The sequence below is a fragment of the Takifugu rubripes genome, chromosome 22 (genome assembly GCF_901000725.2).
Source record: "Takifugu rubripes chromosome 22, fTakRub1.2, whole genome shotgun sequence".
Classification (NCBI taxonomy): Eukaryota; Metazoa; Chordata; class Actinopteri; order Tetraodontiformes; family Tetraodontidae; genus Takifugu; species Takifugu rubripes.
The window spans coordinates 13,295,848-13,322,381 of NC_042306.1; the positions used below are offsets into that span (position 1 = coordinate 13,295,848).

At 49.1% G+C, this 26,534-nt stretch overlaps 4 protein-coding genes across 5 annotated transcripts; 2 read left to right on the forward strand and 2 right to left on the reverse strand.

Annotated features, from left to right (window-relative positions):
- Nucleotides 1-1,794: 1,794 nt before the first annotated feature.
- Nucleotides 1,795-11,577, reverse strand: acin1a (apoptotic chromatin condensation inducer 1a). Its single transcript, XM_011618911.2, has 18 exons — nucleotides 11,397-11,577; nucleotides 10,207-10,272; nucleotides 9,970-10,081; nucleotides 9,830-9,885; nucleotides 7,302-9,752; nucleotides 7,054-7,209; nucleotides 6,885-6,973; nucleotides 5,623-5,680; nucleotides 5,195-5,234; nucleotides 4,953-5,095; nucleotides 4,718-4,861; nucleotides 4,370-4,565; nucleotides 4,147-4,292; nucleotides 3,940-4,047; nucleotides 3,735-3,842; nucleotides 3,362-3,668; nucleotides 3,163-3,260; nucleotides 1,795-3,074 (listed from the first exon to the last, which is right to left on the reverse strand). Exons 1-18 carry the CDS (start codon nucleotides 11,532-11,534, stop codon nucleotides 2,760-2,762), a joined length of 4,731 nt encoding a protein of 1,576 aa, XP_011617213.2. The 5' UTR covers nucleotides 11,535-11,577; the 3' UTR covers nucleotides 1,795-2,759.
- Nucleotides 11,578-11,692: 115 nt separating this feature from the next.
- c22h14orf119 (chromosome 22 C14orf119 homolog) lies at nucleotides 11,693-12,993 on the forward strand. Its single transcript, XM_003977720.3, has 2 exons — nucleotides 11,693-12,464; nucleotides 12,556-12,993. The coding sequence occupies exons 1-2, from the start codon at nucleotides 12,033-12,035 to the stop codon at nucleotides 12,727-12,729; spliced, it is 606 nt and encodes a 201-aa protein (XP_003977769.1). The 5' UTR covers nucleotides 11,693-12,032; the 3' UTR covers nucleotides 12,730-12,993.
- Nucleotides 12,788-22,763, reverse strand: LOC105418703 (myosin-11). Of its 2 annotated transcripts, none has more exons than XM_011618910.2 (53): nucleotides 22,651-22,763; nucleotides 22,532-22,581; nucleotides 22,407-22,451; nucleotides 21,930-21,954; nucleotides 21,776-21,844; nucleotides 21,628-21,699; nucleotides 21,476-21,544; nucleotides 21,268-21,360; nucleotides 21,079-21,177; nucleotides 20,851-20,937; nucleotides 20,702-20,764; nucleotides 20,533-20,622; nucleotides 20,378-20,464; nucleotides 20,208-20,297; nucleotides 20,031-20,120; nucleotides 19,858-19,938; nucleotides 19,719-19,781; nucleotides 19,591-19,635; nucleotides 19,443-19,511; nucleotides 19,262-19,345; nucleotides 19,101-19,190; nucleotides 18,943-19,026; nucleotides 18,800-18,862; nucleotides 18,637-18,726; nucleotides 18,464-18,553; nucleotides 18,295-18,384; nucleotides 18,167-18,229; nucleotides 18,031-18,093; nucleotides 17,899-17,961; nucleotides 17,759-17,827; nucleotides 17,601-17,672; nucleotides 17,470-17,532; nucleotides 17,308-17,391; nucleotides 17,135-17,224; nucleotides 16,981-17,058; nucleotides 16,862-16,924; nucleotides 16,728-16,790; nucleotides 16,510-16,578; nucleotides 16,283-16,366; nucleotides 16,097-16,183; nucleotides 15,940-16,023; nucleotides 15,805-15,873; nucleotides 15,647-15,736; nucleotides 15,475-15,564; nucleotides 15,308-15,397; nucleotides 15,141-15,230; nucleotides 14,981-15,061; nucleotides 14,809-14,871; nucleotides 14,606-14,668; nucleotides 14,377-14,523; nucleotides 14,072-14,113; nucleotides 13,956-14,003; nucleotides 12,788-13,630 (listed from the first exon to the last, which is right to left on the reverse strand). In XM_011618910.2, exons 1-53 carry the CDS (start codon nucleotides 22,724-22,726, stop codon nucleotides 13,077-13,079), a joined length of 4,476 nt encoding a protein of 1,491 aa, XP_011617212.2. In that variant the 5' UTR covers nucleotides 22,727-22,763; the 3' UTR covers nucleotides 12,788-13,076. The 2 variants fall into 2 exon arrangements, with proteins under 2 accessions (XP_011617212.2, XP_029686322.1); XM_029830462.1 differs by having other exon boundaries at nucleotides 22,657-22,758.
- An 892-nt stretch (nucleotides 22,764-23,655) lies between these two features.
- dhrs1 (dehydrogenase/reductase (SDR family) member 1) lies at nucleotides 23,656-26,286 on the forward strand. The gene is made up of 9 exons (XM_011618909.2): nucleotides 23,656-23,792; nucleotides 24,266-24,414; nucleotides 24,497-24,640; nucleotides 24,724-24,803; nucleotides 24,966-25,098; nucleotides 25,177-25,320; nucleotides 25,402-25,471; nucleotides 25,559-25,639; nucleotides 25,713-26,286. The coding sequence occupies exons 2-9, from the start codon at nucleotides 24,271-24,273 to the stop codon at nucleotides 25,847-25,849; spliced, it is 933 nt and encodes a 310-aa protein (XP_011617211.2). The 5' UTR covers nucleotides 23,656-23,792; nucleotides 24,266-24,270; the 3' UTR covers nucleotides 25,850-26,286.
- Nucleotides 26,287-26,534: the final 248 nt, after the last annotated feature.

Sequence of the window (26,534 nt, forward strand, 5' to 3'; positions counted from 1 at the left end):
ACCGAGTAGGAGTTCTGAATGTCAGCGGGAGGTGTGTGGTGATGAGGGGGTGGAAAAATAATACAGGTGCAAGGAAGTCGAACAATCAGCAGTCGACTCCTTTTGGTTGCTTTCCTTCAGCCCAAAAAAAGGCCTCCACCATCGGAGATGCTGATTAAGGCGCTCAGAACCAGCTACCCTCCCCCTGACCCAACCGTACCCACGGGGAAATCCCCCTGCTCCCCTCCAGGCCTGGTGGAGGACTACATGGAGTCTTCCTCCGTCTCCTGCGGTCTGTTAACGAAGCATCAAAGGAATTCGATTTTCTCTGTCTCATCATCTGGTTTTCATAAGCACATACATGTCGCCACACTGAGGGGGGAGGAGGCGGGCAGAGATCAAGGGGGAGCTCGATCTCCGCGTGGAGATGGTCGAGATAAGTCTGTCTTTAATCACCTCCCCTGTCTTCACGCCACCGGCCGGCGGGAGGATCACAACAGAGGCCGCGGGCGAGGGGCAAACATGGCGGCGGCTCAGGAGGTTTCAAAGAATGTCTGAGACCACTCGGGCCACATCAGAGGATCCAAAGAGGAGCTTCGTGGGCCTCCAACGCCGGCTGGACTCAAAGGTCTATGTGGTTCTGCTGGGTGGGGGGGCGGGCAGTGTGAAAACATGTTTTTACTGCTGACCCATCAGACTGAGGGGGACTCGCTGAGCCCAGAGGCTGTTTCCTGCAGGTTTTACTGCTGACCTGAGCTCCACACTGGACACAGGCGGCCCGCTGCGCCCGGCCTGACACAACAAGCCCCCCCCCCCCCCCCCATCCCATCCCAGAGCACATACTGGTTTCCAGTGAAAACTTAAAATGGCAATCTTGGAAAAATAGCAGATGATATTCCAACTATCTTTATGAAATCACAGCGCAAAGGCACATTAGAATGTTAAATGTTCCAATCCTTCTGGTGTCGAGTTGAGGACTTCTCATCGGTTGGGGGGGGGGGGTCAGTTCAGACCAACAATTGCTTCACTGCCCCCAAGTGGGCAAAATGCTCCCTCAACCTCCGCTTGGGCTCCCCAGAGGATGACCCCATCCATATTTAGTAATTTATCTAGAAATGTTGATTCTACCTCATGTAACTCTGAGTTCTGCTTTTATGGAAATAACTTTGGAAACTCATCCCTTTACTTCCCCTTTGGTCAGGCCTCACCTGGCACACGCATATCTGACATACCTGCACTCTCGCTCGCACCATCAATCCACACAAACACTCAGGCCCGATAAGATAAGCGCGCTGCGGAGACCGCATCTTTTTCCAGAACTCCTCATTCCATCTGGGCTGCTGCGCTCAGGGAAATGATTCCAGGGCTGTCGGGGAGATGCCAGGGCGAAGGATTCACTGGTCCTCCCAAGTCCAGACCCACTTGAGTTGCATCAGGGGAGAAAAATGTTCTGCTCAGCGACCAGAGCGCCGTAATTACATAGGAGCTCTGCTGAGCTCTGCAGGATGAACACGGAGGGATGGAAGGAGGCCACCGACGAGGACAGATAGGAGAGTTTGGAGATGCAGACTGAACGCGACGGCAACAGAGATGTGAAGAGCAGACAGAACGTTTGGAGAGAAGCCTTAAATTTAAAGGGGGGGGGGGGGGGGTTATGAGCAGAAAGTGAAGCTTCTCTGCGCAGCCACCATTTAGAGGAGTGGGGAACCATCACTGTCCAGTGTGGCGTGAGCGACACCTTGTGGCTCCGTCCTGAAGAGCGTCCAGGCAGGAAGAACCGTCCTCAGCTGCAGCAAAGACACCAGAATCCCGAGGTGCAGAGCATCAAATTGCAGTTTTTATTATTTTATACATTCACCCTTGATAGGTGTACTCAAAGAAGAAATTATAAAAAAAAAAAAAAAAACAAAAAAAAAAAACACAAACAAACTTGGTACTAAAATGATAAAATGATTTCAAAAGAATATTAAAACCATCGGTGAGAGGATTATTTACGCAACCTCCAGTCTTGGCCCGTGTTTGACACGACAGGGTCTGACAACGGGAGGAGGAAGAGGATGGTGGATGGGAGAAGACCCGGGCGGTGCGACCGGATCCACTCGCCTCTAAACGGTCATGAGAAACGCCGCAGCCTCCACCTTAGTAGTTATCTCACACGTCCAAAAATACCCCCACAGCTGCCTCATTTATAGACTCCGTTGTGAGTAATCTTTTAAGTCTGTACAAAATGCCAAACACACCTTTTTCCAATATATATAATTTTTGTTTTGTTTAGATTATGCGAGCCTCAACGCAGAGGGAGGAGCTTCCTCGTTAGGCAGAACTGGTGACGAGAACCTGGAACAACATGCGGAAACGGGAGGATCCTCGTTCAAATGTTGGGAGCAGTTAAACACTGACGCGATGACCACTGGTAGCAAATTACAATTGGCACCTGTTGTCCGGGGCGACCGGGGAAATGGACGCGACCCAGTGTGCTACGCTGCTTTGCAGTCGAAAACCGTGGAAAGGGGAAAAGAAATGCATGTATATAAAGAAAAATATCAAACCTTGACAGGAGCGAGACGTACAAGCACACTGGAAATCAACACTGCAAAGGAATCATGGTCCCCTCTGACACGCACGGCTGGAGGTGGAGGTTTGCTCGGGGGGGGGGGGGGGGCAGGAAAGCGAGACGTCGGTGACATCCGTTGGTCCTCTGTTGGGTCTCAGAAGTACATGTAGTGAAAGGCAAACGAGAGAGAGGGTGGCCTCTGACAGTCCCATCATCCCACCGGCCCTTAACGCCGCCGCTCTCGCGGGTCGCTCCGGCTGCGAGAGCGCCGGCCCCCGCCCGCTCCGCTGCCCCCGGGCCTACGGTAGCCATCCCTGCGTTTGTCATTGTCCCTCTCCCTGTCCCGACCCCGGTCTCTCTCCCTCTCTCTGTCCTTCTCGCCCTCGCTCCGATCGCCCGCGGCCTTCATCCTCTCCTTGCGTTCCTCTTCCCTTTTTTTCTCCTCCTCCTCCTCTTGCTCCTTCCTCTGCTTCTCGCGCTCCTTCGTCCGCTTCTCGCGCTCCTTCATCCGCTCGGCTCGGGCAGCCTCCCGCTCAACGAACTGAAAACGTTTTCGCAGTCGTGAGCGCAGGTCGGGGACAGGTTAGAGAGAAATGGCGTGGAGCAGAGCTTGGAGCGATTCGTCTTACCTGCTCCTCCGTGAGAGGAAGCCAGTATATACAAGGAGCCGCCTTAGTCTTGCGAAACAGGTCGTCCAGCAGCTTTGCAGGAGGTTCTTCAGGTTTCTCTGCAAGAACCACAGTTGGAAGAGCAGCACGGCATCAGCAGACTGAAAGAATTCCACTTTGCTCTTCGCCGTCATCGGACAACGGTGCCTGAGCCTCTCACCTTTCTTCTCACCCTTCTTCTCTTTGCTCTTCCCCCTCTCCTTGCGTCGTCTCTCTCTGGACCGGGATCTCCGGGGACCTCCCTCCTTCTCGTCCACCGGTTTGCCGAACTCTCTGACCTTATCGCGATCCCACTCGCGTTCCGCCCGCGCCTTCTCCCGGCGCTCCATCTCACGCTCCCGCTCGGCCCACTGGTCTCTGTCCAGAAAGAGAGAGGGCAGAGCCGCCGCCCGGCCGCGGTCGGAGTCGGGCCCTTGTTCTTCTGCTCCGGGTTTGTCAGCTGTACCGAGGCCTTTGTGAAAGTCCAGCTACACAAGAGGAGGCGATTAGAAGATGGACGGCGAGCAGAGGCACCAAGAGTCACTCGTTTTTACCTCGTCCTGTTCACAGAAGTCCACTCTGAGCACCTTTGGGTTGCTCTGAGGCCACTTAACGCCGTGAAGAGCCGCTCGCGTGGCCACAGCCTCCTCCGAGCTGCAGTACTGAAGGGAGGAAAAACACCGTGAGTCACAGAAGAGGGTAATTAATCAGCTGGTGAGTAATCAGGGAGCTGCCGACAGGGAACGCGCTGGGACTCACAGTAACGTAGCAGTGAGACTTGATCTTATCGATCCAGAAGCCTTCCTCAACCAGGGTGCCCGTTCGGCTGAGCAGTTCTTTGAGCTGCCCGAGGGTGAACGGTCTCACCTGCACCATTCACACAGCACGTTAACGCCCGGCTTCAAACAGTTGGTAGATACACGTGCAATAAAAATCAGCCATCAAAAATCTATTAACAATTCTCACCAGGTTACTGATGTGTACGATGCAGGAGACTTTGCCGCGGGGCGGCGAGGGCTGCCGGGCTGTGCGGACGGGGTCGTCGATTGTGATGGAGACTCCGGTTCTCTGCTGGCTGATGGAGCGACGGACGAGCGTGTCACTCGGAGCGACTGTGGAAAAGAACAGAAACTCAAACCTCCCCTCAAGACAGCCTCATCAGCACTAAAGTTGTTTGGTCAAAACTTGCCTTGCGATTCGCTACCAGTGTTGATTTCGCGGCTGGTGTCTGGTGGGAACTTGGTTTCCGTGGCACCTGGAGACGAGGTGTCCATCTTCTCTTCCTGCTCCTTTGACACCTCGTCGGCCTGCAGCTCCTCCTCATCCTCGTATTTACTTCTCTTTGCTTCCTTCTGTCCGTTCTCCTGACTCTCAGAGTGCACCACCTGCACACAGATCAAGGTTTTAACTCAATTCCTGATCAGAAACCTTGTGGAACCTCAAACCTTTTCAGAGGGCAGAAATTAGATTAATTATTTAATTTTAAATAAATTGAACCCAAATCCGATTGAAGCAATCTCAAGAGTTGCCGGCCAACCTGTGTAACAGTTCGTCGGATCTGAAGGTCCGGGTCAGAATGCTCCTGCTCCTCGTCCTCGGCTCCGGACAGGACAGCCTCCTCTGGGTGCAGGTCCACGACTGCCTCCTGGCCGAGACTCGGCCGAATGTCCGGGATCAGAGACTGGGGGCAAAAGAAGCGTGCACGCGTGAGATAAATAGGTCCAAATCCACTATCGACAAATGAAACGTTGGCCGTTCAGTGCGTGCACTACCTTGAGCGAGTCTGTGGTGATGCTGATGGAAGGTTTCTTGGCAGTAACTGTTGTGCTTGAGCCCCACCTCCTCTTACGACCAGCTGCAGCCCCACAATCTTGCTCGCCCTCTGTGCTCCCCGTGCCTGGGGATGATTTGCTGCCTAGTGCAAGTAAGATTTTTTTTATTAATCCTCATACGTGCATAGGGAGTTTATTAATATTGCATTAATTCCGAAGATAATTCAGGATATTCCACTTACTGCCAAGAGAAATCTTGCGAGCTGAAAAGGCCTTTGGTGTCTGAAAAACAAGATAAGAAACAGCACAGACTTAAAAAGAGTCGAGAGGCGTTTAAAATTAGCCCAAAGGAGCTTGTGACAGATGTCAAAACTGGTCAAAAGTCAGTGGGGGTGTAAGTCCATGATTTTGATATTCCTGTCACAAAGTAGTGAAATTCTGATGATGGTTGTTATAGATGCATCATAAAGAATCATTTATCCACCATGATAAGGCAACATCTTTCAATCCTCTAGTCCAGTTAAGAACCATCAGAAGCCACAAAGATGGCAAACATTTGGGCAGGAAGTGTTCCTCAGTAATGCAGATGTGGGGGTTTATTTATCTATGGTCAACCGATTTAATCCCTGTTTTGGGGGCCAAATGAGTCACAATTATTGACATCACTTACCTCCTCACAGGACTCAGAAGTCTTCTCCGATTCTGCCATGACTGCTTCCTTCAATTGTCTGTGTCACATGAAAAACAAGGAGCAGCCAAAGATGGAACCGATAAGAGAAATGTATGTAACATGTGTTCCTGAAAAAATGCTAATCAGAGCAGACAAAACAAGTTTGAAATCCAAGAACCCGACATGCTGCTCGTTTAACCTAGGAAACAGTTACTCCTCTTATAGACAACATTTAAATCACAAAACAATAATAATACGTGCGGCGCGTGCTTAGTGGCGCAATCGACCCACAGACACGGAGCAGCGCGTGCCAAAATAACTAAATCAAGCGGATCGCAGATGGTCATTATTCAACCTTATTGCTATAAAGACGACCTCGTCAGCAGGTTGCGGGGAGCGGAGGAACGCGGAGTCGCAGCCACGTTTAACGGCGCCATCCAGACCGAACGGAAGCGATCAATTAACGACCTGAGCGGCAAACGTGCACGCGCCCCGCCTGTCTGCTTTTGGCCTCGCGCGTGAACAGATTCACCCGTTAGCGGAGCTCGCGAGACACCCCCCCCCCCCCCCAAAAAGCCGCACCGGTAAAGCGCAGCGCGAAGGGCCGCTGCCGCTGCTAACACCGCCGCGCCGCATCGGCGCCGCTCCCCCCGCTGCCCTCCTACCTTCCACCCGAGCGACGACGCACATGACCGCGGCGACCGTCGTCCGGGGCCAGCCGCCGACAACGCCTCGGCGCCGTTCAGCAGAGCCGACGAGCGGAGAAGCGGAATCGCAGGGCGGCATCGGCAGCTAAACTAGCGGCGGAGCGCAGCCATGTTGCGGGAGACGGTAAAAAGAATCCCAGGACCCGCATCTTCGCGAGAGCCTTCGAGGCGGTCTCATAAATCGCCTGATGGGAAAGTCAACAGCGCGCACGCATCTCTCATCACCGCGGTTTGTCACGGACATTTCCCTCTGCACACCCGCAGGACCGGAACGCTTTATGACAAAAGAATATGTCCCAAATAACAGCCTTGCGTGATAGTCCATCTACCCCAATAACGATGATAGTTGCACTCAAGTTAAGGTGTGTTTTACAAGTGGAAAAATCCAACACACAAGACATTTTATCTGGAAACACACACCTACCACTGCACCTAAACTGTGCACACATCCACGTTCACATTTATTTTTCGCATTATAGCGTATTCACTCTTGCATGTGGAGCAATTGCCTTTATTCCAGGTGTAAAAGGGGCTTTTAAGATCTCGAATGCAAACCTTTGCTCGTCCTTTTCCTCCTCCGCTTCGCTGACCTTTCTCTTCTTCTGCATCTCCTCCCTCGGTTCGTCGATCAAACGCTTCTGAGCCTTGAATAAAAAGGGTTTAAACCCAATGAGCAGGTGAAGAGCAGAGGCACATTTCGGCGTCCTCTCATATCTCGTCTAACCTTTGCGCAACTGTCGTCGGGAGTTGTGTCGCTCCTCGCCGCGGACAGCTCGCTCTTACGGGGGGGAGCTTTTTGGCTTTCATTTTGTAATTCCTGAAGCTGGGACCCCAGTCTCTTCCTGCGATGTGGTGACGGACCCCTCTCGTTTCTGCCATCCTATTGGAAAAGGGGGGGGGGGGGCGACATTTGCGTGAGTGTGCACAGATTCAGAGATTTCACTACCGGTGCTGCACTATTTGTTCACTTACTCTTCTACTTCTTGAAGAGGAGGACGATTTGTCTTGGGAGGACGTGGACGAGCTCGAGGAGCCCGACGACGAGGACCCGGAGTCGGACTCTGAGGAGGAGGAGTCGCGCGACGACGATCTTTTCCTCGCTTGCTTCTCTTCCTTATTTGCATCTCTTCCCCTCCTCTGAGCAGTCTCCGCCGCGCTGGAAAGCTCCTGGCTTTCCTCCGCTTCTCTTTTTTCTGTGGCAGCTTCTTCCACCTTTACTGGCTCCTCTTGTTTCTTGTCATCGGGGCCCAGGCCTTCCTGCTGCTGTTGAGCAACATCGGGAGAGGCGGCAGATGAGAGGGGAGCATCGGAGAACTTTCGGGGTCGCTTGATCACGACGGAAGGGGAGGAAGACTGGGGCGGAATGTGTGACTCCCTTAGGAAACGGAACTTCTTGAATGCAGACTGAGGGGAGGCTGATGGTGATGTGGGTGCACCAGAAGCATCTTTCCGTGAAGAGGAAACATCTTCCTGCTCTCCAGCATCTGTCGGTGACTTTCTACCTGGTCCTGTAGAGAGGGAGGGAGGAGTGGGCAGGGGGGTGAGACCAACCTCACATTTACGTTTGGATTGAGGGAGGTGAATCTCCCTCTCCTTGTCAGCCATTTCAAGGGCTCTGGCCTGCTCCTGCATAGCTTTGTCCTTTTCCACCCTGTCACATTCTCTCTCTGCTTCCTTCCTCTCCTCCTCCAGTGCTCGCTCCTGTTCTAGCTTTTTCTCAGCTGCCGCTTTCTCTTTTTCCTCCATCGCTATCCTCTCTTGCTCAGATGCTCTCTCCCTCTCCAATCGTTCTTGAGCTTTTTCATTTTCTATTCTCTCCATTTCTAGGCGCTTTTCCTCAAGGGCCTTTTCTTTTTCTATTCTTTCTTGCTCTAAAGCCATCTGTCTCTCAATCCTTGCAGCCTCCATTATTCTTTCCCTCTCTAATCTCTCTTGTTCAAGAGCTCTTTCTCTTTCCTGCTGCAGCGCTCTTTCCATTTCTTCCCGCTCTTGCTTCTCCCTCTCCTTTTCCCTCTGGATACGTTCTTGTTCCAGAACCTTTTGTCTCTCTACTTCCTGTCTTTCTAGCTCCCTCTGCCTCTCAAGTTCCTTCTGCCTCTCTACTTCCTGTCTTTCTAGCTCCCTCTGCCTCTCAAGTTCCTTCTGCCTCTCTACTTCCTGTCTTTCTAGCTCCCTCTGCCTCTCCAGTTCCTTCTGCCTCTCTACTTCCTGTCTTTCTAGCTCCCTCTGCCTCTCCAGCTCCAGGGCCTTTTCCCTTGCTAAGGCTAGCTCTTGTTCTTCTCTCTCTTTTACCAAAGCTAATTCCTTCTCTTGTCTTTCTCTGTCAAGAGCCAGTTCTCTCTCCAGCTGCAAAGCCCTTTCTTGTTCTTCCTTTTCTAATGCCTGCTGTTTTTCTATTCGCTCTCTTTCTAGAGCCCTTTCCTTTTCGGCTCTTAGCAGTGCAAGATTTCTTTCCCCCTCTTCCTCCATGGCTTGTTCTTGTTCAGCTATTCTCTGTCTCTCCTGTCTTTCAGTGTGTTCTGTCTCACTACACCCCCTTCTGTTTCTTTCTTCTGTTGCAGTGGCTTTGAGCACACTCACAGGTACTTGAATATGGGTCGATTGTACTCCATCACCCTGGCTGGTGGCTGGAAACATGGGAAATGAAACAGGGCCACTGGTGTTGGCCGTGTGAGTGATTGCAGACACCAGACCCTCTGGAGGTCCTCTGCCAGGAAATGATGAGGCCGCGACAGAACTGGTATCCTGTCTGTCACCATTCCCCTCACCACTGTGCCAACCTACTCCCGAAAATGCCCCTTCTGATGCCATTTTACGTGCCAGAAGGGTCAGGGGCCCAGGTTTGCGCTCAACACTTCCGCTTCCACTCTGTGGCTCTGGGCTGCTACTGCGACTGTCACTGCTGGAGGAACCGGAGCTTGAGGAACTAGGTGAGCGCCTAGGTGGGGCTACTTCTGGACTAGGGGGGCTCTGTTTAGGAGTGTCGGGCAATGGGAAATTGAATTCTGGAGGTGGGGAAGGGGGAGGCGTAGGTTGGCGGAGTTGGGGGGACAAGAGAGAAGGCATGTGCTGTTGCTGCTGCTGGGGTTGATAGGATGCTCCAGACCTCTCCCTGGTCAAGGGCCCTCTGGTTGGCTGTCTGAGGCTTCTCCTGCCACCACCGCTGTTCCAGTCATCATCTTCGCCATCCTCCTCGCCTTCATCACTATCCTCATCGTCGCTGTCGGCACCAACTTCATTAGATGAAGGATGTCTCTCTGGCCATTGCTCACCACCAGGAACACTTGTGGCTACAGAACCTGAAGCCGGACTGGGTACGTCAGCATCCCGGTTCTGGTTAGCTTCTCTCTCGTTGGCTCCGCTGAATCCCTCTGCAGAAGGCCCAGGTGGCTTGTGTTGTTCATCTAATGCTGGTGCGACATCCTGATGAGAACATCAAAGTGAGTGATTCAGCCACAAACAAAAACTGCATTACAATTATTTCCAAACGGATGCCTGACCTGCACTTGAGGTGGGCATGAAGTACTGTTATTCACCTCTCTGTGGGCCTCTTGTTCTGTTCACGACAACAACAACAAAAAAGATTACGTTGAGTATTGCAATTCCCTTTGTAGCCATTGAGAATTTGACAGACACTTACCATTTGTGTCGTACACTTCACAACTCTCTCTTTCCAGACGCTGCCTCAGGAGCTCCTGCTGTTTAGCCAGATACTGCTTGATAAAACTGTTCTGGCTCATTTCCTCACCAATCTAAATAAAGAACCCATATTTTTTTAAAAACAAACCACCGGAACCGCTGCTTTAGGAGCAACTTCAACATACTTTTATAACCTCTGTCGCTGTGGACATGACCGAAACTACCAAATGCACCTCACCTGGGAGTTTGGTTGCAGCCCAACATGAGCTGTGGAGGTCCTATGCAGATTCTCCAACATGAGAGCCTATATTAAGAAAAAGGCAATTTATTACACACAAATAACAAGTAGGCACCCTCCCACTGACCATAAACTCATCGATGCGAGTAAATAGCTGGTTAACTCTGAACCTGCTAGTTTCTGGCAACCATTAACGTAGTTGCTCATTTTAAGTGTTTCAAAGCTGTTTTGCAATATGTCGTTAAACTAGTGGCGATAATGGAAAGACATAACCTGAAGACATAACAATTAAGCTAAAACAGGTAGCAATTCTCATTTGGAAAAAAAAAAACTGTAGTAATAACTTTGACACAGCCTGTAAAATGACATCGAGTAAAGCGCAATCAAGAATTTTGCATTTTGACGTCCAAGTATCAAGTTATTGTCCATATTTCCCCCCCCAAATGTGGCTAAATGACACCGTCAGTTTGGGATGAGACTGACACATCAGCCATAACACATCATCCCCGCTTTAAAGTCACACGGCGCATTTTAGCCGGTGGATCGCGCTAAGTTTGACTCCGCGTTTCAAACGGAACATTTAAACTTTAACGGGACCGAAGAAGTCTGGCCCAATTGTAAACAAAGTGAATCGGCGCGGCGCAGGCGAGACCGGAACGCGTTTCAACCAAGTTCCCCAAATTTGGCGGAAAACAATCCGATCGGCTCGTTTCGCAGGCGTGAAGCGAGGCTGGATAAAAGTGGTGGGGCGGCTTAATGCCCGCAAAAAAATGTGGCGATCGTTGCTAAACTAACGCAAGGCAAACGGTGCGGTGGCCAGAAAGCGGCGGCGATGAGACGCACGGCGAACCGAACGGGCCACCGCTCAAGTCACGGTGTTAGCATGAGTAGCTAAACAAGCTAACAAGACAACATCACCCCAACACACTCTTTCAGATTGGCCAACAAGTTTATTTAACTCTCCGCCTTGCTCTTTTATTGTTGTTAGGCGAGGCTGCGCGCTGCACAATCACACTGCCGCAAGACTAAGGCATTTTCATTTACTTAATACTCCCAGAACCACGGCAACTATATTACGATGTTCGGCAGTAACGATACTCGTTCGTCGGCCCTCGGGAGAGCATCAGCCCGTCTCGCGGTTAACGCTAGTTCGTAGCAACCGTGCGTTAGCATTCCGCAGCGCAACTCACCCCCTTTAGTCTTTTTATGAGAGTATTCTTCTGCCCGCTTTTTGAGAGTCCCCTCTCCTCAAGAGCAGCTTTTAAATCCGCTACTCGAAGGGACTGGAGCGGTCTCCCATCCAGGGTAACGTCTTCGAGATCCGCCATTTTCCGTTCCTCTGGTCAGTTCCCAGCGAGAGCGACGAGCTACGCCTTCCTCCACTTAACGTCATCGACGACTACTTCCTCTAGAATCCAAAAATCTATTTTTCTAAAGCCGCATTTGTTCAGGATACAGATGTACACACCGTGATTAAAATTGATACCGATTTAGTGTTATTAAACGTTATTTAGCGTATTTATTGGAGCGTATTATTAAGCGTATTTCGCCTTGTTTGGGTTACGCAAACTTGCGCATAACCTGCGCAATCGTGACCTCCCAAACGTGGCTTTTGTGTACTTCCTGTATACGATTAGCGCTACTTTTAGCTATTTTACGCGAAAGTATGGCTGCTAATAACGGTTGATTTTCGGTGCTTGTGTATGCAACTCTGGTTTTGTGACAACTGTGTTGTTTAACAGCAACACTGTTGGTTCATTCGGCCCAGCTGAAACGTTTACGGCAGCGTGATTTAGAAAGGCTAAAGCGAGCCAGCTTTTGCTAAAATGTCGTGGTTCCATCATGTCAACCAAAGCTCAAGTCAGCAGGGACAATATTCATTTGGAAGCCACGGACTTTCTTCCACAAACGCCTCCAGTAGCGGCTTTAATCCATGGCCTGGAGGTCCGACGGTGGAGTCATCGACCGCAGCTAATCAACACTGGAGTGGCTTCTCTACTCCCAGTCTGGAGGACCTTCCGTCAGTGACAGCAGACAGCCCCCCCAGCCTGGAGAAGCTGTCCGGCTTTTCCCCCAGTGCAGGTCGGGAGAGGGATTCGGGGCCCATCTCTTACTTAAGTCTCCAGGAGCAGCGATGCGTCCTGAGTTGGTTCAATGGATGGAACTCCTCTCAGAGGGAGCGATTCTTCCAGGATCTCCTCGGCAAAGCCGTGCCTGGAAAAGTGTGCACGCTCCTAGATTCACTAAGTACACTTCAGGTCCCTCATGCATTTACACTTTTCAGAATCCGAGCAAGAGGCCAACTAGCTGTCAATCCTGATATCACCTAGGTTCCTTTTTTCTGTGCAGGTTAAGGACAAACTACCGAATATCTTTGAGTGCCAGCTGCGCCTGTGGACCCAGTGGTTTGAATCCTGGAGGGAAGATGAGAGGAATCATTTCCTGCACATGTTGGAAGAACACGATCCAATGTTTGTCGACCACTTTTACAGGAGCGTCGCTGGGACAGCAGGGAGAGACTGAGAGCCGGATATCGGCGCTGTTTACGCGCGTGGAGTGTGTAGAAGAAACGAGAGAATGCTCATGGGATGAAACTTTAATCACACAGTGGTTAAATGCTCTGAATTTCAAATCTCACCATTTACAGTGAGATGCTTCTTCTGTTACCTACAAGAGTTTACTCCTTTTTTTAAAAATAATTTGTAAATATATGTGTAGATTACAGAAGTGAGGGACGTGATTGCATTTTTTTCCCCCCATTGTCACAAAACAATAAACGGTATTTATGACCTTCTCATTTTTGACAGTTATCAGCGATTACAGGAGTTGATATGAGCATAAATCACACGGGAACGATTCCAACTTTCCCTTTACTGTAGCCAGTTAGTCGGTCCGGGAGGCATTAGCTCTATCGGGGTCTGGTTGTCAAGATCATCATTACAAAAATTGAAGAATGGGTAAAGTTTATCTGTGAACGTTTGACCACTGAAGGAGTACAAATGAGCTCTGGCACCTGTGTCATAGAACGAAATCTGCCCCTTTTTGTAATCCAGTAAAATGCCCAGTGTCACTGGTTGTGCCTGGACTTTAACAACAGCAGGTGATCTATCAAGAGCTCTGAACTGACCCTGTTTGTTTAGGATTAAGGTCCAGTAGCCGGTTGCCGGGCTGAATTTTAGAATTCCTTTTCTCTGGGCAGACCCACTGGCAAAACCAAGGTGGTAACATAGCCGATCGCCTACGCTGACCTCCCAGTACTGTCTGCCAGAGGAGAAGCCGGTATTGCCCAGAGAGGCCAGCACCACATCAAAGCGACCTGGAAGGTCCTGGACGTCCTGGGGGACTGCCATCATGTACAACTGGGTGTTCCCTGCAGACAGACCCACCCTTGGGTTTGCTGTGTCTGGATCCATGGTTATTCGTCCTGGATACAGAAAAATACGGTTAAATCAATATTTAATCCTCGAGTTCAAAAGTCAACGACCTGTTGTTGATACACGGCCTCTGTCAAGGTCGGGGGAGAGATTAGGAAATGAGATAGTTCAGGCTGAAGCAGCCACCTAATTTATGTACAAAATATCCAGCAAAAACATTCATTCATTTAAGAACATTCAGGAACAGTTACAGGAACAGTTCAGGAACAACGCCATCAACTGACCACAATGGCAAACACTCCACAGCCACCTCAGCTTCATTTTGTTATTAATTCATCATCTACTTTCTTGTCTGTGCTAAAGATCCCGACTTACGGGCTATGATCACTGAGTCTTCCTTCTCTGACAGTCTTTCCTGAAGGTCTGAGGGGAGAAAGAGAAGAAACTTATTTCCTTCCCATCCTGTACTCTAGAAACGGATAAAATGTTACCTTCCACGATGCTTCCAAGACGTTCCCTCTCGTTTTGCAACACTACAATTAAGACAGAGGGAAAAGTATGACACAAACAGACGGAAAAAGCACCTTGTTTAGAACTTGAAAACAACAAAAGTTATTCACTTTAAACTCGCTAGAATTATTGTGTGCCAGCGCCGACTGGCGGCAGGAATATGTACTGCAACACCGGCGATCAAAACCTCCCATTATTTGCAGGTGAACAGAGCCATTTGAGCAGGTGTCGTCAGAACAATTGAGTAAATAGTGAGAGTTTAAACGCTTCCACAAATTCTACCTACGCGCATTTTCCTCCGTCACTTTGTCGACCTGGTTGATCTGTTCCTGGAGCTGCTCCGTCAGCTCCTCAATTTTCTGGTCCTTGGCTGACATCTGCTGAAGGAGGTGTTCGGAGTCTTTTCTGCATTGCAGCAAGTCCCGTTCTAACTCTGCGTGATGAAATGGTCACATAAAGGTTGTGGGAAAAGTGCACCCAGTCATCCTGCGGTGCAGAGACAGCCCAGCTCTCACCTTCACACTGGTTGGGGGAGTCACTGCAGCACGTTCTCAGCTCCTGGACCAACTGATTCAAGTCTAAGGAACAAGACTGAGATGTGATCGGAGTTCTTCAAAAGAGCGGATAAATATTGTGTATAAATATGGAGAAAGGTCAATTTGGATGTAGCAAAGCGTTAAACTCTGATGTTAATATCAATTTAAAACATGTCACACACCATTATTTGCTGTTTCCAGTCTTCTCATCTCTCTTTGGTTTGTTTCTATTACCTCTTCCAGCTCTAAAACCAGGAAAACAACAATCAGAATCCACAGAAGAAAGGGGGGCGATCCAGCAACATTTTGCATCAGGGAGGAGCATAAGAGCAGATGACGGCAAGAAGAACAAACCATTTTTTGTTCTAGTGGTTGACTTTAATGAATCCTCTTGGGCCTTTTTCAATTTATCCTTGACCTCGACAATTTCCATGACTATTGGAGACACAGCAGCAGGGTTACCACACAATAACGCAGGTGAGAGGAAGGATCAGCACATCATAACTATTCATACTCAAGTCAAAATTCTTGGCATCTGTTTGCTGGAGAAGGAGCGAGGTGTCTTTGAGTTTCTTCTTTGATGACTCCAACCGACTCTTTAGGTCTGAAATGACCCAGAAACCATTTAGCCATCAATGATCTGCGCATCAGCACCACCTGTTGGCACCACTGCGGCCTCACTTTTGACAATATTGGCATTTTCCTCTCGGAGCTTCGATATGTCATCTTTCATGGCATTGATGCCTTTGTGGAGCGCCATAATTTCAGCCGCTGTGAGCAAAAGAAGCTACATTTAGAACTGGAGGGACGTTTGGCGTGCGGGCGAGCTGGGCCAGGGCGTAACTCACACAGCTCGGAGGCCCTCAGGTTGCTGGAGTCAATCATCTGCGTCTTGTCCTGAATCTGCTGTTTGAAGTCTTCCACTTTGTTCTCCAGATCTTTGACAGAGACAGAAGAAAGGTTTATTCTCACGGGACGTGTTGAGAGCACTGCGTGTCAGGATAAAGGTGCCCCTCCCACCTTTGATCTTCTCCAGGTTTTCCCGCGTCTGCCTGTCTTCCTGGATCGTCAGCTTGGCGATCTCATCCCGCTGAGCCAAGAGTATGAACGCTGGCGGCAGAAATGTCGGGTCAGGCCAGCTCGGGTGGAATCGCTGCGCTTTCAAACCTCAGACTCACTCAGTTTGGTGTTGACGTCATCGGCTTCTTCAATTCCATCGATCAGGTCCTTCAAACGTTCTTGGAGTCCTACAAACACGGCATTTCATTAGTTCTGTTCTATAAAGTACCAGCCTGGGATCAATTGGAACCCACCTTGTATTTTTTTAAAATCCACATCGTCTTTGGCTGTTTGGGAATATTTCTCTATGTCTGCTTGCAGCTGGATAATCATCAGAACTGGGAGGAAAAGCAGACAGTGTTCACCACCAGCGGAGGCTACCTCACAAATCCGGCGTTTGACTCTTCTTACTTCTTTGCGACTGAGCGCTTCTTTCGTTGAGCTCCTCCGTTTTGTTGGCAAGCTCGGCGGTTTTCTCATTTATGATCATTTGAAGTTCTGCGCAGGGGGGAAAGAACAAAAAAAAAACCTTTTCCAGCCATTTTCACGTTTCATTAAATACCTCCGGGCTGTTCCCGTTGCCTCGGGCTGGCCGACCTTTGACCTTTGCTCCAGGAGCGGCCTGTTGAAGTTGGCTGTTCAGGTTCGTCACTTGCAGAGTTAAAGTGGAAACCTGGAGAGCTTCACGAGCAGATTTCGACAATCGTTACAGTCTCAAATACATGGCAGTAGACCTTAGCGGCGGCGGCAGCGGCGGCGGCGGCGGCGGCGGTGGCGGCGGCGGCGGCGGTGGCGGCGGCGGCGGCGGCGGCGGCGGGACTCACCGAGCGATGTCACCGTGTCCGATTTGGACTGCAGCTCCTTCATTTTGACCTCCAGGTCCTCCTGCAGACCTGGAACATGTTCGTGTGCTCATCAAAAGGCCTCAGCAACATTTCCCCAACGCATCGGAGCAGAGTTTGTATTTGTCCTCCACCTTTATGCTCAAAACCATTTTTTTCGGACATTTTTCTGGAAATAAAACCCCCCTGTGTTGCCTCACCCTTGACTTCAGCCTCAACACCAGAGCATTTCGCTACAGTCGCATTCAGCTGCTCCTGCAGACCTGAAGAAAGAGGAAACCCCTTTGAAATAGTTCCTCTTAGCAGGAACCTGCGGGACGGCCGCTCAACTCACGGTCAATCTCGGCCTGGTCGCGCTCGTGCTGCGCCTCTCTCCTTCCCAGCTGCTCCTTCAGCTCTGGAAACACCCAGGTTCAGTTGGGGTTTGGCAAGAGCGACAGCAGAAACACTCACCTGCAACTTCAGCCCGGTCTTTCTGTTGTTCCGTTCTGGCGTATCTGAGTCGGTTGTACACGTCCGTGGCGGCCACGACTGAGGAAAGAGCACAGCAGCGCGAACACCCGGCCCCTGACCCTTAAAATTCAAAAGGTCGACGTAATCTACTCACTCAGGCTGGCACTGCTGTGGTTCATCTCCTCCAGCTCGCTGATGGTCTGCTGAAGCTCTGAGTTTTTGGCGGCAAGCTCGTTTGTAATCGCTGAAAAATGAGCGTCAGGACACATTTCAGGACGTAACCACGGTGCCGGCGGCAGCTCGCCGTGCGCCTGAAGCTGCGGATACCTGTTTTCTGATCGGCAGGGAGGTCCGAAGCCGCCCGTCTCTGCAGCTGCCTCAGCTGATTCTGCAGCTTTATGATATTCATGACTGCAAACACAGAAAAGGGCAGACGTCGTTCTCGCCAGAGACAACCTGCACGTGTGGGGAAGGAGGCGTTCAACTCACGCAGCTTTGTAGCTTCGCCGTCATCGACTTCAACCAAAATGATATTCAGCATCTCCTGAAAGTCTGGGGACACACAACGAGGTTTTATTCCCTTCCTCCACAATCGACCACACGCCATCTAAAACTCCCACCGTCTTCGCCGATGTCGCCGCTCTCAGCTCCGCCCTGGTTCTCCTGGGTTCTATTCAGCATCACTGAAAAAACTGAGCCAGACACGTAGATGAGGCTCCACCTCGGGGGGCTGAAGCTGAACCAGACTTTCATGTGGCAGGAATCGGCCCAACCTTACCCTTTGCCGCCCTGGCGTTCCCGTTTGCGTTCAGCTTTGCGATCATGTCCTCGAGTCCCGTCTTCGCCTCTGATCGAGAAACACACCAGGTGAGTGTGAGCCCGCGCCGGCGCTCAGGTGAGCCGGCGTTGGGAACTTACGGTTGTATTTTTCCTCGGGGTTGAGGCACCGTTCCGCCTGTGAACTCAGCCTGCGCTGCAGCTCTGTGGTGGAGAAGAAGAGGTCAGCCGGCTCTCCACCACGCCCCTGATGAGAACAACCTATCTGCTCACCTTGAACTTCCTCCTGAATTCTGGCACATTTAATTTCTTGCTCTTGAAGCTGACGCTGAAGCGCTGGTCCAAAACAACAAGGTAGAGGTCAGTGAACAAAAGGAGGCGGAGAGAAGCGACCAGAGCGAGATCTGACCTTTGACCTGAGCCTCGGCGCTGGACTGCGCCTCCATGGCGTCCTTCAGCTGTTCCCTCAGCTCTGCAACAGATCAGAATTTACTACGTGCACGTTAACGACGGCGCTGATGTGAAGGCGACACTGACGGGCGATGGACATCGAGGACGCGCTTCTGTCGCTGTTTCGTTCTCGTTCCAGGTTTCTGAGCTGGTTGTAAAGATCTGTGACTTTGAGGACTGGAACAGAAACAACCAGATCAACCAATAAACCAGGTGGTTTCCAGCCAGCCAGTGGATGCGCCCACTCTTTACTCACTCAGCTTGGCATTCGTCTCGTTCTTCTCAGTCAGGTCCTTCACATATTGCTGCAGCTCCATCTTCTTGGCCGCCAGGTCCTCCTTCAGCTCTTAGAGGAGGAAGAGACACCAGCAGCATCTTTTTAGACGGCCCTCATGTCGCAGAGGTCCGGCGGCTCGTAAAGACACTTACGGGTCGCCTGGGCGGTCTGTGAGGTCTGGAGGTCCAACAAGCTGTTCTGCAGATAGTCCACCTGGTTCTGCAGGGACGAGACTCTCAGCGCTGCAGCAGAGACGCCACAGTTTCAGTCAGGAGCTTCAGAAGGAGGAACAGTCTCAAAAGGCTTCAAACTCACTGGCTTTTATGTTCTCGTTCCCTGTTATTCCGCCCAGTAGGTCGTCCAGTCTGACCTGCATCGCTGGGAACGAGAGGTGGAGGGAGATTACCATCACAATGAGCCACTCGGCTGGCGGCAACGCGGTGGGAAACGGGACCCACCTCGTACTTGCTCAATGGTGGTGCCATTCGCAGGCTGCCTCTGGAGACGCCACAGCTCGCTGTACAAGTTGATGATCTCCAAGACTGAGAGAAACAGGAGGAACTCTCTGAGGAACGCACAGGGCCGAACGTTCGGAGGCGTCTTCGTCAGTACTCACTTTTGGTCGGGTTCGTTTTGGGAATCCTCTCGATGTTGGTGATCTTGGGGAACATCTCCTCCTGCTTGGCCTCCAGCTGGTTCTTGAGGTCTGAGAGCAGAGACAGAAGAATTCAGGTCTAGAAGTTCAGAAGTGAAGGTTTCCCATTTCCAGTCGCTCACACGACAGCTTATCTTCATCGGTCGTCCTTTTGATAAGTTCTTCCAGGATCTTTATCTCATCCTGCAGTTTTATCGTACTCAGAACTAAAACAGAGATAAAACGAGATATCGGGGGGCTCAACTATATCTGGCTCTGGGGGGGGGAGGATACCACAGATCTTTGTGCCATAGACCGACTCACTGAGGGCCGTGTCAGACTCTCCTGCGCTGGCCAGTGCTGCAACCTGTTGTTCGAATTCCGACTGGGTGTCTGAGGAGGGCACAAGTCAAAAGTTAAGGGTAAAAGATGAATCCTCGGAGCCGTAACCTGCCCCACAAATGCATCTTACGCAGGTAGCAGGATTGTCCCACTGACTGCAGTTTCCTCTTCAGCTCTGTGGAAATACCAGCATCATGGAGCTCAACCAGATCCGTCTTTTTCCGATCTTTGCCTTCCCGCCTGCGGCGGCAGACTCACCTTTGAGTTCGGTCTGAGCGTTGGTGAGTTCTTTCTCTTTGGCCTGCAGCAGAGTCTCCAGGTCTAGTTCAAAAGAAGCCCTTTCTTTAACGAAACGATCCCATTTCGGTCATCGTGAACTCTTTTGAGCGGGACTTACTGGTGAATTTGCTGGGTTTGTATTCTGGCTCATCGGCCTCCTGCTCTCTGATCTCTTTCATTATGCTGAAGATTTTCAAGACTGGTTGGGGGAGGGGGGGGGGGCAGATTTCAGTGTTTAAATGCTTTAATAACAGCCACTGAAGATGCACGGTTCATCATATTCATCCTTACTCATTTGTGCCTGGACATAATCGACTTCCTCCAGCTGTTTCTGTAGGACCATCTGCTGTTTCTTCAGCGTCTCTAAGGAGACTTTCATCTCTAACATTAAAAAAACAGCACATTTTTAGGTTTAAAGTTTTTACAGTCAACAGCAAATGCGACTTCTCGCGTATTTACGTCTCCCACCTGTGATTAGAGTTTCAGTTGTCCTCTTCTCTTTGACAATCAACAGTTTGGTGTTCTCCACCTCAGACTGCAGCTTCAGAATCTCCATTGCTGGAGGAGAAAAGGGTGAAAACCTGTTGAAGCCGCCGCTCCGGGGAAGAGCGGCGCGCTGGGCTGAGCTGCACACTTACTGATCTCTGTATTATTCATGTCGCGGCTCAACTCCATGACCTTCTTCTTGAGGAGCTCCACTTTTTGGCTCCACTGACGCTGGTAAACTGGAAAAGACAGCAGGATGAAGACAAGACTGCAGGACACAGAGAGAGTCAGCAAAACCCAGCCTCACTGGCATAATTAGTTTTGGATTCCTCGACGATGACTTTCATGGTCCGCTGGGCTCTCGTGATCTGATCTTGCACAGAAAGCAGTGCCAGCACTCAAGGACCAAGACAAAATAAAAGCACGTTAGACTTCAGAAGTGGCCACCAACAGATGTAAAGAGAACAAACACTGACTGGCTGAAGTGGCGTCTTTCCTCTGTAGCTCACTGATCAATTTGTCCAGTTGGGTTTGTTTGGCTGTTGAAGGGGAAATAGACCAGGAAGAATTAGAATAGCAGATGAATTCCTCAAAAGGACGATTAAGAGGATGAAGAACAGGTCACCAATGAATGCACTCTGCTTTTGAGGCGTTTCTTTGTCCAGTAGGTCCAAATTCCAGATCTGATTTAGCAGCAAGATGATCTGATTAACTGAAAAAACAAAACCGTTTTCACACCTTTCCCCCCTGAAAAGTTCAAAGTCTTTATTGCTCAATGAGGCCTGTCTGTTTTAAGTTGAGATTATGGTCTGTACATGGTTGAGTGGAGTCATTGATATCAAAAGTCTCTTACTCTTCAAATAGTCATCTCCTCGGGATCCTTGGAACTGCTGTTGCAGAACGCTCAGTTGTCTGTTTTTTTCCTGCAGCTCTTTTTGCAGCACGATCATAGCTGAGGTCAAAGAGGGAATTCACAACACCGCGGAGGAAAGGACGAGTCGGAGAAAGCCGAGATAGCCCGAAGGCCGGCGGCCGTACTCACCTTCATCTCTGGAAGCGTCTGTGGAATTTGCAGCACGCTTGATTTGTTGCTGTAACCGCATCACGTCCCTGGTCAGAGAGGCTGTTTTCAGGACTGCGGAGGAAATAGAAGCAGCCAGGTCACATTAAAGTCAACATGTTTGCTCATGATGATGAAGAATAACCTTTGCTCAACACTTTTCTATATCAATAAACAGGGCTAAACCTACCCCAAAAAGCTTCACTGTCAAATGTCTCCAGAATATGGCTCAGCTTCCTCTGTAATTGGGATTGATAAACTGCCAGAATAAAGAGCACAGTTGTAAATGGTGTGTGCGTCCCCTGAGCGCGATGTACAGCCAATCCCCAGTATCATCTGTACCACTCAAATCGCACGTGGCGACCTGCGTCTTCAGGCGATTGACCTCGCTCTTCAACCCAGAGGCTTCGTTTTCTGTCAGAAGGAGGTCCAGTTATACCAGGGCAGTCTTCCTGACTAATACAGCAGATTAGAACGGATGTCCGCTCACCCATTTGGTTGTAAAGGTCTGTTGTGTCCGCGAGTTCCCTGGTAAGCTCAGCCACCAGTTCCTCCAGAGCTGATGTGGTCAATGATGGTCATGTAACAAAGTCATCAGCTCATTTATTTTCATTTTTCACTTATAACCATGAATGACTACTTACGTTTACACGGCTTGACGACAACTGTCTGTGGAATGAGAAATTAAAATCAATTAAAAAAACAAGCAAACGTCTCCAGAGACTACCGGTCGCCCCCTGGTGGTAGAATGTAGGTAGTGTTGGGATGGACCCCAGTAAAATGTCATATTGGTTCATTTTAAAGGGTTCATTTTTAATCCGAAATAATTCATTTGGTGTCATAAAAACGGGCAGAACCCTTCTAATGTGCAGCTGAGATGTGTCCATGATTGGACGAATGTAGCAGGAGCCTGCAGGATCATCACAATTCTGTGACCTTTGCCCACTAACTGGGCAGAACGATTATTTGATTAACATGGTGCTCAAAGGCTGGTTTGAATTTAAAAAAGTAGAGCTTAAATTTAAAAAAAATGACAAAGCCACACAGCACTGATAAAATTGAGGTTCTATAGAATGTAATGCATATCAGGAGAGATAGATGAAGGCAGAAATGTTTCCTACCGTGACATTTATATTCTTGGAATTAAGTCCAGGTGGGAGGATTAACTGGAGAGAAAGTTACAGAGAATTACAAGAATCGCCTGAATTTGTGTACATCTGCTCCTGTTGGCGTTTGAAGGACTCACGGCTCCTGTTGAACTGATCTCTGATTTCCTTGGACCCAAAACATATTTGCCTGGAAAACCGGAGAATTTAAAGACTGAGATCAAAGCATCAGTGGATAAATAATAATTTGTGTTCTCACCTTGTCCTTGTCCAGAAGCTGGAGAGACAAAGGTCAGCAGGAGAGGAACCCAAACAGTGTAGGAGACAGAAGCCATCGCACTGCTATGTGTCGCTCAGTGAAGCGCTGATGTTTTTAATACCTGGGACAGGGGCGGGGCGGGGCGGGGCGGGGGCGCCTGAGAAAGAAGGACCCCATCCAAAACACACAGTGAAGACCTTTTTGGTTGTTTTAAATCGATGCTCGATACACAGCGTGATCGCGTTTTGGTCACAAATGTAGACTTAAAAGTGCAGAAGTAAATCATCAACATGTACAATGATGTCATTCTGGACAGTAAACAACTGATTATTAATGATTATTCACTTTTTTTCCAAATATATATTTTACACTGGAAATTCATTCCACCCACACGTATTTACACTGAGTTAATAATTGAAACTATTGTAGATATTTGCACCAAGCTGAACATTTATTGGAAGAGATTATTTATTTTGTTGTTTCCTCACAATATTTGAGCTTCTTTCCACGTTGTTGTATCAGCGTTTCCCGTCAGGATGTTTTTTTTTGTTTTTTTTTTACGCTGTTGTTTGCCAAAAATCAAAAACAGCAGAAACAGCAGAAAATAAAAGTAATCAGCTGATTTTCTGTGGTCTTTTATTTTTTTTATTAAGAAAACCAAGATAGTTATTACATGGGGAACCTTGCATTGCTGCATTTATCAATCCCAGAATCTCAGTTATGGATTCATAAATGATAAACTTATGAAGATTTGCTATTGAAAGTCGTGTTTCCCAGAATGCAGACATGTCTTGTAATGCAGTTGCTGAGATATTAGTGCAGAAATCCATCATTTTCACTCCGTCATCAGCTGGGAACAAATGGGCCTTTATTTTTGACCGAGCCACAGCGCCACCGTGTGGGGAAGCCTGGCAAAGACCCTGATCGGGAACCCTGAACTCGGCCAAGGTTCAGATTCAATTTCAATTACGTCACAGCACGCCCAGCCAATCAGAGGCGATGTGGGCGGGGCCTCGCGGACTGGGTCAAAAGATGGACAGAGCTGAAGAGAGACTCACGTTGCAGACAAGAGTGTGCACAGAGCTGCTTCACGACGTCGACCCACCCTCCTTCATCTCTGGATTCAACTCTTCCTAAACAAGGTAGCTCCCCCCACGTAACTGAGGGAATTATATAGGTTCTATGCAGTTTAAAACGTGCGGGGTATCATTGTCTTAATAAAGTCCCGCATTGATTTTGACTTCACCGTTTAAGAAAGAATGTGTAGTCGTGCTGACTTCGTGCAGTGTTTTATAGCATTTGTTGATGAAAATCCACCTTTCGGTAACTTCGACGAGTCATTATGTGTATGTGTGTTTTTCCACTAAGTTATAAAATTCAGTCGAAGGTCACATTCTCGATAACGAGCTCACTGATGACGTCACTTTGAAGCCTGAGGCTGGATAACTTCAACTGCATGGAATGTGCAGGAAAAATAAAAAAGAAGCTAATTCAGTGCACAATGGCTTTTTTTTTGTTGGTGCAACATGTAGGTTTGACACTTTTGGTTGATGTTTTGATGTTTACATCACAGCCACCCAGGGTAAAAACACTGCTGTATTGTTTCCTCCTCCAGAGGAAATGGCCTTGTCTGGTTGGGTGTGTTTGGTAACAGGTGCTTCCAGGGGTATTGGCAAAGGAATTGCTCTCCAACTCTCCGAGGCCGGAGCCACCGTCTACATCACAGGGCGACAAGAGAAGACTCTGAAACAGACCGCCGCTGAGGTAGACATCGTCAGCTTGAAAAGTTATTTCCATAATTGAGTAATTTCAGAGGAAATGGGATTCGCCCCTGTTGTGGTTACAGGTACAGGAGAGGGGTGGAAAATGCGTGCCGGTCATCTGCGACTCTACAAAACTGAACGACATCGAGGAGCTGTTTGGGCAGATTAAACGTGAGCAGAAAGGCCGGCTGGACATGCTGGTGAACAACGCCTATGCTGGTGTTCAGGTAGTGCACCACCAGGGATTGGCACCTGCCATATCACATTCTTCAAATAACACAAAAACCTTCCGAGTGAAATGTTGTTACAGGATATCTTTGACAACATGGGAAAAAAGTTCTGGGAGACCGAGCCGTCCATTTGGGACTCGATCAACGACGCCGGCCTCAGGTACGAGTCGCCGTCAGCAACCTGCGGAACGGAGACGTCGCTCATCGCTTGATGGGTGTGGTCGTGTAGGACTTTGAAACCTGCCGCCAAACTACTACGACTTGTTTCCACACCCTCCTTGTTTGAATAGAACGTGACTTGTGTACCTTATTTGTGCTACAGGGGGCACTATTTCTTCTCCGTTCATGCTGCGCGGCTGATGGTTCCACAAGGTCGGGGTTTAATAGTCATGATTTCATCTATGGGCGGACTTCGGTACCTCTTCAATGTCGCATACGGTGTCGGAAAAGCCGCTGTAGGTTGTTCTGGATTCTTTGTTGTTCCGGTCTGGGTTAAAACCCGATGTGGTTAAATGTTGGCGGTTTGTAACCAGTGTGACAGGCTCGCAGCAGACATGGCCGTTGAGCTGAAGAGACATGGAGTGACCACCATCAGCCTGTGGCCGGGAGCGGTGAAGACTGAGCTGGTGTCTGATATGATCTTGGAGAAAAACGTCGTGGAGTCTGGGAAATTCAAGGTGCACTTAACACTGGCGGCAGGGCCCGATCCGATTGAGCCGTTTCAGAATCCTCAGCCTCTGGGTTTGTCTTTCTCTCAGATGCGGAACGTTTTTGTGAACGCAGAAACCACAGAAGTGAGTGGGAAGTGCATCGTCGGTCTGGCGAAAGGTATGTGCTGAATGTGATGTAGGAAACTCAGTTTATCAGGAAAACCTGCGAGATTCCACTGACACGAGTTCAATCCCCCCTCACAAGATAAAAACATGTCGTCACTTACTGGGAAAATACTCATGACCTGTGATCTGGCAAGACGTTACGGCATAAAAGACACGGATGGTAAGAGCTTCTAGTGAGATTATTACTATTACTGGCTGCTGTTTACAAAGACATTATCATTTTTCTTCCCCAGGACGGGATGTACCCGATTACACATCGGTAAAATTCCTCTTGAGTCAGTCGTCGTACCTCTCCTGGCTGGCGCCGTTGGTCCCTTCTTTCATACGCCTGCCGCGCTTCGTACTGACCCTGGCAAACAGCCGATTCTAGACCAGCACGTGTCTCAGCCACGTGGCCTTAATTTCAGATGGCCCTGTGGGTGTCATAGCGGTGGTGGTCATCTTTGGTGGTGTAAGAATAATTCCATACTGTAAATATCGGTTTGGTGGTAAACATTACATTTTTTTAAATGAAGGGGCCTCTTGCATATTTTTGTATGATTCATTAATGTAGGCTGTAGAAGAACTTAATAAACAAACACGTATTGAAGTATGAAACTGCATGTTTTTTTGTATTCTTTCCTACATTATTTAGCACTTTTGTATGAAACATGTAAACAGCACAGCTACAGCTCCAACAAATGGAAATAAAATGCCTCTTGGATTGTTTTTGAACCCAAATGTGATATTCACGCAATCGGTGATAAAATGTTGAAAAACTTGGGATAGACTTTCAGTGATTTAAATTAAACTTTGTGCAACAGAGAACCTGCATTTGTATACTTATTTTATTGCCCATTTTAACCATCACTTTTATTGCCCATTTTAATCATCACTCTAGACTTTCTAACGGCTTTGCACAATTATACTAATAAATGTCTTCCATTAAAAATAAACCCTAAACTAACTAACTAAATTGTTTAATTAACCATAACAAATTGGCGAATCCTCGATAAACCTATCAGATTGAGCCATTGGACGGGGGAGGGACCAGTGGGTGGTTGACGTCATGTGTT

What these genes read in the sequence shown, in the direction of transcription:
- acin1a (XM_011618911.2), bottom strand. Translation starts at nt 11,534, where the DNA reads ATGGCGGATCTCGAAGACGTTACCCTGGATGGGAGACCGCTCCAGTCC. An exon ending in TGAAGTGTACGACACAAATG is followed by an intron (nt 9,886 to 9,969) that starts GTAAGTGTCTGT and finishes TGTCGTGAACAG; the next exon opens with AACAAGAGGCCCACAGAGAG. An exon ending in ACTTCTGTGAACAGGACGAG is followed by an intron (nt 3,669 to 3,734) that starts GTAAAAACGAGT and finishes CCTCTTGTGTAG; the next exon opens with CTGGACTTTCACAAAGGCCT.
- c22h14orf119 (XM_003977720.3), top strand. Translation starts at nt 12,033, where the DNA reads ATGTCGTGGTTCCATCATGTCAACCAAAGCTCAAGTCAGCAGGGACAA. An exon ending in ATTCACTAAGTACACTTCAG is followed by an intron (nt 12,465 to 12,555) that starts GTCCCTCATGCA and finishes TTTTCTGTGCAG; the next exon opens with GTTAAGGACAAACTACCGAA.
- LOC105418703 (XM_011618910.2), bottom strand. Translation starts at nt 22,726, where the DNA reads ATGGCTTCTGTCTCCTACACTGTTTGGGTTCCTCTCCTGCTGACCTTT. An exon ending in GAAAGACGCCACTTCAGCCA is followed by an intron (nt 20,623 to 20,701) that starts GTCAGTGTTTGT and finishes TTGGTCCTTGAG; the next exon opens with TGCTGGCACTGCTTTCTGTG. An exon ending in ACTGGAAACAGCAAATAATG is followed by an intron (nt 14,669 to 14,808) that starts GTGTGTGACATG and finishes CTTGTTCCTTAG; the next exon opens with ACTTGAATCAGTTGGTCCAG.
- dhrs1 (XM_011618909.2), top strand. Translation starts at nt 24,271, where the DNA reads ATGGCCTTGTCTGGTTGGGTGTGTTTGGTAACAGGTGCTTCCAGGGGT. An exon ending in ATCAACGACGCCGGCCTCAG is followed by an intron (nt 24,804 to 24,965) that starts GTACGAGTCGCC and finishes TTTGTGCTACAG; the next exon opens with GGGGCACTATTTCTTCTCCG. An exon ending in CGGCATAAAAGACACGGATG is followed by an intron (nt 25,640 to 25,712) that starts GTAAGAGCTTCT and finishes TTTCTTCCCCAG; the next exon opens with GACGGGATGTACCCGATTAC.